This window comes from Aquarana catesbeiana, linkage group LG02, assembly GCF_042186555.1.
Source record: "Aquarana catesbeiana isolate 2022-GZ linkage group LG02, ASM4218655v1, whole genome shotgun sequence".
NCBI lineage: Eukaryota > Metazoa > Chordata > Amphibia > Anura > Ranidae > Aquarana > Aquarana catesbeiana.
In genome coordinates this window covers 588237255-588246118 of record NC_133325.1, presented here as the reverse complement: position 1 = coordinate 588246118, position 8864 = coordinate 588237255, and the positions used below count along the sequence as shown (strand labels likewise).

General features: G+C 43.5%; 1 protein-coding gene across 1 annotated transcript in view; it reads right to left on the bottom strand.

The window, feature by feature from the left end:
- LOC141128759 (fatty acid-binding protein, heart-like) overlaps window positions 1-5253 on the bottom strand; it is a 33014-nt gene extending 27761 nt beyond the window's left edge. The window contains 2 exon segments of the mRNA XM_073616232.1: window positions 5029-5055; window positions 5058-5253. Of these exon segments, the coding sequence (XP_073472333.1) occupies window positions 5029-5055; window positions 5058-5100 (70 nt within the window). The 5' untranslated portion in view covers window positions 5101-5253.
- Between the last annotated feature and the right edge of the window lie 3611 nt (window positions 5254-8864).

Below are 8864 nucleotides of genomic sequence, written 5' to 3'. Positions count from 1 at the left end.
CAGTGGGTCCATCTGCCTATCCTTGTGCCAAGAGAGAAAGGAGTTGCTTTAATGCAAATGGACTCTGCACCCTGCAAGTGCAGTTGCACTCGTGATCCACGAAGCTTAGTAAATGTGTTAAAGCTCTGCTGATTTCCATCATCTAATCATGTGCAAGAATACATGCGTTCTCTTTATTTTCCTTGCACTTGATTGAGTATCCTTTACAAATTAAAGCATTACCACATTGCACTTACTATGGAAAATAAGTGCAACTGCACTTTCAAAGTGCACAGTATTTGCCTTAGTAAATCAACCCATTGTGAGGTTTCCTGACATCAGTTAAGCCAAAGGGTTTCAAGATGGCCGATGACAAGAACAAATCCAAAATGTGACATTTATAGCTGCTTTAGGTGAGGTTTCTCACATCAATGGTGATTAGAGATAATCCCAGGTAAAAGTTATGAGAAATATGATCAGTTTAGGGCAAGGGTCTCATACTGGCGGCCCTCCAGGTGTTGCCAAACTACAAGTCCCATGAGGCATTGCAAGGCTAACAGTTACAAACATGATTCCCACGGGCAGAGGCATGATGGGACAGATGCTGGAGGGCCGCCAGTTTGAGACCCGTGGTTTAGGGCCTTTGCACATGGGTGTTGGAGCCTGTGCAACATGCACTACAATTTATTGCCCCTTAGACATGAATTTCTGAATTCATGTATACACTGAAGTAAACAAGTATAGAATGTGACCTTGTGCTATACTCACATTTATGATGGCACTGGTGTAAAGTACAGCCATTCATGTCTGTGGGAGTCTTTGCAGAACCTAGGGTAATTTGGGCAGGAGAACTATGCTGGAATTTAGGTTGCACAGGCACCTGTGTGCAAGAGGCCTAAAATAACATTTACTGTTTTTTTCTCTGAAGATAAACCTTTGTCTTTCCACTTTCACCTTCCATTGACAGGCATAAGTAAAGGTGGCCAAGCTGTATATACTTGTTAATGGAGTACTCAGTTTGCTTATTCAACCAGGAATCCTGCCTGAGCATGCAAACCCCTTCTATGGGCTCATTCAGAATATAGTGACAGTCACTTAAGCACAATCCCAACCTACTTATATTTGCCTTCCCCATGCTGCCTTGCTGCTTAGTTCCTCTGCAGTTCTAAACCAGTAGAACTTACTTAAAGGATGGACTCGCCCTCTCTCCAAGGAGTAGGCCTAGTAGCTGGCCACTCAGTCCCAAGCACTGCATCATGGAAGGTCTCATGTTGCCCATACCAGGAAATTTTGGGTATTTTGCAGCAACAGAGCACAGGTGATTATGTGGGTTGGAGGGCGAGCGTGGAACAAACAAGGAAAAGTCAAAATCTCAATGCAATCAGATATGTTGATTGGTCAGGGATCTCAAGTCTATGAAAGGCCACAACCTCACTGGGTGGGGACTGCTGTTTTGGGAAACTACTAAAAGATTAGAAAATCCGCCTAAAATTACAGTCAAATGTCTGTTTTCGTAACTGCCACCCATCTCATCCCTCTTCCCCTCTTAACATGACCAGGAATGTTGAAACAGAAATGCTCTGTCTGAAGACCCACTGCCTAATGCTGGTGCCTGGGGGAATTCAGACACTGCGGATCTATTAGTGACCTGAAAAAAAGAGAAGTATGGTCAATGCATATTTGGTCAGAAGTCAGTCAAACACAAAAATACTCTTTTTGCACTTCTGTGACTCAGAAATCAGCTGACAGCTGTCAGATGATGTCACAGAGCTGCTCTAGTCTGAAAATGTTGGGTTCCAACCAGATGCCTGACCAACAGCTAGTTCAGCCTCAACGGGCCTGAGTCAGCCACTTCCATCCCCTCCCAGACTAGCACTCCAGTGAAAGCTGGGAGAGGCAGAGTGCTGACCAAGACCCCTTTCACACTGGGGCATTTTTCCAGGTGCTTTTGGGCTAATAGCGCCTGAAAAACACCTCCCTGCATCCCCAGTGAGAGCCCGAGTGCTTTCACACTGGGGCAGTGCACTTGCAGGACATTAGAAAAAGCCCTGCAAGTCACATGATCGCTCAGTTCTTGGTCTTAGAGCCGTTGAGGGACAGCTGTAGCCATAAGAGTAGATTATTTGTTCCTGCACTTTTCCTTTAGCGGAGTTCCGCCGATTTTTTTTTAAAGTCAGCAGCCACAAATACTGCAGCTGCTAACCTTTAAAATATGGACCCTTACCTGTCCAGGTCGCCCACGATGCCGGCACCTGAAGCCAATCTGTTCCTCTCAGGTGGAGGCACCGCCATCTTTGGTAAGGGAATCAGGAAGTGAAGCCTTGCCGGGGGGTGGGGATTCCGAAAAGCGGAAGTTCCATTTTTGGGTGGAACTCCGCTTTAAGTCTGTTTCCTCCAGACAGAGGAGATGCATCACCTGGAACCTGAGTGAGAAATCTTCACTGTTTATATGGTGCCAAGGGGTGATCTTGGAGAGACCATCAGGACCTGAAGGCCTTGGCTGGGCTAAAGCCACAAGCACTAACGATCCCTTGTGATGAGGGATCAATAGGAGCTGGTAAGCGAGCCCTTCAGCTGTTGGTGGAGGCACTGATATTTAAGATCACTACGGTGGCGGCTAGTGGAGATTGACACCAGGATTTAATTTTCACATCACTTGTGGACTGTTCCAATCATCTAATTTTTACATACGTGATCGAACAGCACGACCTTTATCTTACTTTTCCTTAATGCAGGAGAAAGGAATGGCCCCATGAACCAACCATTTTACTCACCTTACTAGCACTCCCACACTTCCCAACTTTCACAGCCATCGTTAAAGACTGATGGTGTAACCCTGGTAAGCAGTACCGTCACGCTTCTCTCCCCCCCCCCCCCCCCCCCACTCATGTGACAGTGCCTAGGCATAGCAATTGGATGCTATGCCAGGTACTGACTTTGCCCTCTGAGAACAAGGAGTCCTGATAATGTAATTATAGGGCAAGGCAGAGGCCCTTTTCACAGACGCCTCATTTGTTATGCATTTGCAAGTTGACAGTGTCTCTTTATCCTTGAAACAAATGCGATTTGTTGAAGGGACCGTCACTGAACAGGACTTTTCTAGCTCAAATTACATGCACTGTGGAACCAAAAAAAAAAAAAAATGCAAGATTTATATAATTGATTCTCACAGCAGCTGCTTTCAAAAATAACAGTTGCCTGCATTGTTTGGCCAGATTGTTCCATTGTGTACATGTGAAATGCAAGCATGGAAAATAGGGCCAACATGCATGTAGAACCGAGACTAGAGCTTCAGAATTGACATGCAATCAGAATGCTTACTGAAAATCCACAATGAACGTCACTTAAAATAAAAACCGCTAACACATTTGAAAAGCAATCATTTCTGGCACATTGTGTGGGAGTATACATTAGAGATACACAGTGGTGAGTTTTTTTGCTTTTGAAACAGTATGATTTACTAGTCTATCAATTTTAACAGAAAAAACATCCATGTTTAAAGCAGATGTGTTGGTCAGGGGAGAACGTGTGGGGGTGCAGGTCATACCATCCAACACTAAACTATTGGTGACGTGACTTCATAGGAAGAACATTGTGGAACCATAATGATGCTAGCAACAATTGAGCTGTTCAACAGGTCTGAGGTTCAGAGGGTCTTTTAGGTTTGGAGGCACACACATTAAAAAAAACAAAAACAAAGAAAAAAACACAGCGTTTCCAGTTGCGGTGAAGGGGCAAACTGTCAATTACCAAGTCATAAAGGTTAGCAAACATACCAAGTAAAAACGTTGAAGGTGTGCCCTGTAATGTGTATACAACACAGGCTGCTGTGTAGGTTTTTAAATGAAGGTCAAAGAAAGCGTGAAGTCACAGCAATCTAACAGCAGCTTGCTGAAGCAAGGAAAGCGAGACTCCCCATCAGGGTTCACTTGTTGCACTGTATCGATCGATTTTGCAGTTGCGGATCGGTGCTGAATCACCATTTACGTTGATTTGTGTTTACTTAATCTCCTGTACAAGCCTGGATGTTTTAAGAGACTACTACTTTTGGAGGAGATCTGGAGTGTGCTTATACATTCCTAATATGTAGGACACAACACAGAGTGCATTGCTAGGGAGCTCTGTGCCAGCCAACTGAAGATATTGACAAGAGCATTTAAAAATAGATTATACTCACTATGAATATTAGTCTGGAAAAGAAAATGAGAGATAGATATAGATTTTTTTTTTTTTTTTTTTTTAATTTAGCAAATTCTATTAGTAGATTTTACAATACATTTTAAAGACATTTAGCAAAATTATAGAATCTATATAATTTTATATTATCTGATCACATTTTAAATAAAATGTTGCAAAATATTGGATTTGATTGATTATACTGTACAGCCAATATACATTAATCCTTAAACTTTTTTTGCCCAAGTAGCTGTATGAAGATGCATCCCTGCAATACATTCTTTGCAGCCGGTCATAATGCAAAGTGATGCAAGATTATCTTCTGAGTAAAGGAAATGATTATGCTCCTTGGTAATCTTTTAGATCAGTACAATTCCTCTTTATATAGCACCTTTACTCTCCAACCTCCCTAGTCCAGTTTATTGGCAGTCCCAGCTTTACCATCTCACCCCATCCTGTCCCTTGGATCTGATTTCAGTGTGGTCTACACACATGGCCTCTGTCTGCAAATCTACAGCGCCAGCAAATCTCCATCCACCCTTCATTACCACTGCTCTCATTCATTGCAAAATGTCATCCTCTTTTTACAGAAATTCATGCACACCTTTTACCCAAAGACACAGAATTATAGCACATCCCAAAGAAATGCACCCAAAAAAAAAAAAAAATCAATAGAGTTAAGATAACATTAGAAATACAGGATATGTGTTATGTCATATACAAAAAACAATAACAACAATAACAATAATAAATTAGATGTTTTTTCTGCTTATCACCTTTTCTATAAAATGATCTGTCATTCTGTAAAAATACATCTCTCTAGCATGCAGTATTTATGCAGTCACAGATATTTTGCATCTAGGTTATACTCACCAAGTGCTTTCATGTAGTCATCAAGCACTTGCTGTCTACCAGCCTCCAGGTTCCCACAAATTTTTCAACCATGATGAAAGAGAATGAATGCTACTGCAGAGATTATCAGAGCACTGCTCCCAGTCTCAGTATATATAGCCTGGCTATGTGATCACATGATACTGGACTGTCTGTCTGCACAGTGTGATCAACCAAAGCCCCTCCCTGCACCAGGCCAACGATTGCTTCGCTCACTCTATTGCTGCTTGCTGTGTACCTTTCATTGTGTAAAAAAAGAAAAAGGAAGTCTGTAAGGTTGAAATTTATTTTTTAAGCCTGTTGGAAATGAGACCCAACCCCATACCTTCCAACTTGGTGAGATGGGAAACAGGGACACATTATAGCACAAGCATAGAGGCAAAGGACAGGCCCCTGCCATAGATACAATATCATGGACCATGAAGATAAATGTGCAAAAAATTAAGGGTTACATTTTTTGCTTTATTCGCTCCTTTATGTTTTACTAAAGGCAACAAATAAAATGATTACATTTTTTTTTATATATATAAAAAATTTAGGGCAGTGAAACACTTTTGTTAGTTAACCACTTGCTTACTGGGCACATAAACCCCCCTCCTGCCCAGACCAATTTTCAGCTTTTAGCGCTGTCACTCTTTGAACGACAATTGCGCGGTCATACAACACTGTCCCCAAATTAAATTTTTATTATTTTTTCCCCACAAATAGAGCTTTCTTTTGGTGGTATTTGATCACCTCTGGGTTTTTTATTTTTTGTTAAAAAAATTAAAAAAGACCTAAATTTAAAAAAAAAATACAAAACCGTTTTATATTTTGTTAATAAATTTTGCAAACAGGCAATTTTTCTACTTCATTGATGTGTGCTGATGAGGCTGCATTGATGGGCACTGATAAGGCGGCACTGATGGGCACTAATAGGCAACACTGATGGGCACTAATAGGCTACACTGGTGGGCACTGATGAGGTGGTACTGGTGGGCACTGATAGGTGGTATTGGTGGACACTAATGGGTGGCACTGAAGGGCATTGATAGGTGGCACTGAAGGGCACTAATAGGTGGCACTGATAGCTGGCACTGATGGGCACTGATAGGTGGCAGTGATGGGCACTGATGGGTGACAGTGATGGGCACTGATCGGCACTGGTAAGTGACACTGGTAGGTGACACTGATAGGCAGCACTGCTAGGTGGCACTGATGAGTCACTGATTGGCACCACTGGTGGGCATTGATAAGTGGCACTCATGGGCATTGATAGGTGGCACTGACTGCTGGCACTTATGCACTTATTTGTGGAAATGTGTGGGCACTGGCAGGTGGCACTGGAAGGTGATATTGGTGGACACAGATGAGGCGGCTTCGCCTCTTCCTCTTCGGGACCGATGTCCCTTGCACTGAATCCAGTGATCAGCTTTTTTTTCTCCTCACACTGTCAGCGTGAGGAGAAAAGAAAAACGATTACTGATCTTCTGTTTACATCACGTGATCAGCTGTCATTGGCTGACAGCTGATCACGTGGTAAGGGGCCGGGATCGGCCCCTTACTCCGATCTGTGATCACCCGAGTCTCATTAATATAGAGAAAAACTCCGCTCTCAGGATAGCAACAATATTATAACAATATTATAACAGATTGCAGCCTCCCCTAATCAGTCCCTGAGATGGAACTGAAGAAAGTAATGATGTGCAGGTGTGGGGTTGGTGGCGCTACCTACTGGCTAACATATAAGGATAAATATAGTGGCAATGTGCATGCCAGTGGTTAGTTGCCCTAATAATGCAGGCTCCGTGCATCCATACCAATGTGTGCAAGAAAGGAAAAATGGAAAAAATTATACAATACACAAATAAAAATTAATATTAAGTGGATCCCAATAAACCTCACATATATATGCGTGCATAAGAATAGCATTAAGAAAAAAACTTCATGGGGTCCATATACCATCAAAAACCTATTGTCCAAAAAATAGAAAATGTATATACATTTTATACATTATAAAATGTGCAAAAATATATATGTATAAACCCCAAAAACCAGCAAAGTCCAGTGACACATATGTGTAGTCATAAACCGTAAAAGAAAAAATCAGCATAAAGATAAAAAATATAAAATATATACAGTGGGGCAAAAAAGTACCGTATTTAGTCAGCCACCAATTGTGCAAGCTCTCCCACTTAAAAAGATGAGAGAGGCCTGTAATTGTCATCATAGGTATACCTCAACTATGAGAGACAAAATATGGAAACAAATCCAGACAATCACATTGTCTGATTTTTGAAAGAATGTATTTGCAAATTATGGTGGAAAATAAGTATTTTGTCAATATCAAAAGTTCATCTCAATACTTTGTTATAAATCTTTTGTTGGCAATGACAGAGGTCAAACATTTTCTGTAAGTCTTCACAAGGTTGTCACACACTGTTGCTGGTATTTTGGCCCATTCCTCCATGCAGATCTCCTCTAGAGCAGTGATGTTTTGGGGCTGTCGCTGGGCAACACGGACTTTCAACTCCCTCCAAAGGTTTTCTATGGGGGTTGAGATCTGGAGACTGGCTAGGCCACTCCAGGACCTTGAAATGCTTCTTACAAAGCCACTCCTTCGTTGCCTGGGTGGTGTGTTGGGGATCATTGTCATGCTGAAAGACCCAGCCACGTTTCATCTTCAATGCACTTGCTGATGGGAGGAGGTTTGCACTCAATATCTCACGATACATGGCCCCATTCATTCTTTCATGTACACAGATCAGTCGTCCTGTTCCCTTTGCAGAGAAACAGCCCAAAAGCATGATGTTGCCACTCCCATGCTTCACAGTAGGTATGGTGTTCTTTGGTTGCAACTCAGCATTCTCTCTCCTCCAAACACGGCCAGTTGTGTTTCTATCAAACAGTTCTTCTTTGGTTTCATCAGACCATATGACATTCTCCCAATCCTCTTCTGGATCATCCAAATGCTCTCTAGCCTGTTGCCGCCCGCCCACCATCATATGACAGCGGAGCGGTGCGGCTCTTGTTCTGGTCCGCCGTCATATGAAGGCGGCTCATTCACACAGGGCATGCGCGCGATCGCGGACGCGCAGCCCTGCTCTGTCGGTGTAGCTGTGTCCCCGGGACACAGCGCGTCACCAACAGGGGTGCACAGCCATTGGGCATGGCTGTTCACCATGTGATCGGCCGCGATTACGTCACGGCCGATCACAAAGGGGTATTCCCCCGGTTTAGACCCCGCATGCGCATGATCGAGAGCGTGCAGCGCGGTCACGTCGGTGGCGGCGTGTTCCAAGGAACACTGCTCGTCACCGACAAGGGTGAACAGCCAATGGCTGCCGGCTGTTTACCACGTGATCGGCTGTGATCCATTCACAGCCGATCACTAAATGTAAACATAGACCGGTTACTAACTGTTACCGGCTCTTCTCTCCTCACACACTGTTACCAGTGTAAGGAGAGAAGAGCCAGGAGCAGTGAGTGACTGATCTATCTGTGTTTTGTAGTGTACTGCACCAACACCACAAAGAGAACCTGTCACATCGCCCCCCCCTATTAAGGCTGTCACCCAACAGTCACCACATCAGTGCTTATAAAAGTGCACCTGTCACCCATCAGTGCCCACAAAGTGCACCTGTCACCCATCAGTGCCCACAAAGTGCACCTGTCACCTATCAGTGCCCACAAAGTGCACCTGTCACCCATCAGTGCCCACAAAGTGCACCTGTCACCGTCGGAGACTGCCGGCAGTAGTGCACCTGTCACCCATCAGTGACCATCATCAGTGACCGTCATCAGTGGCCGCCATCAGTGATCGTCATCAGTCACCCATC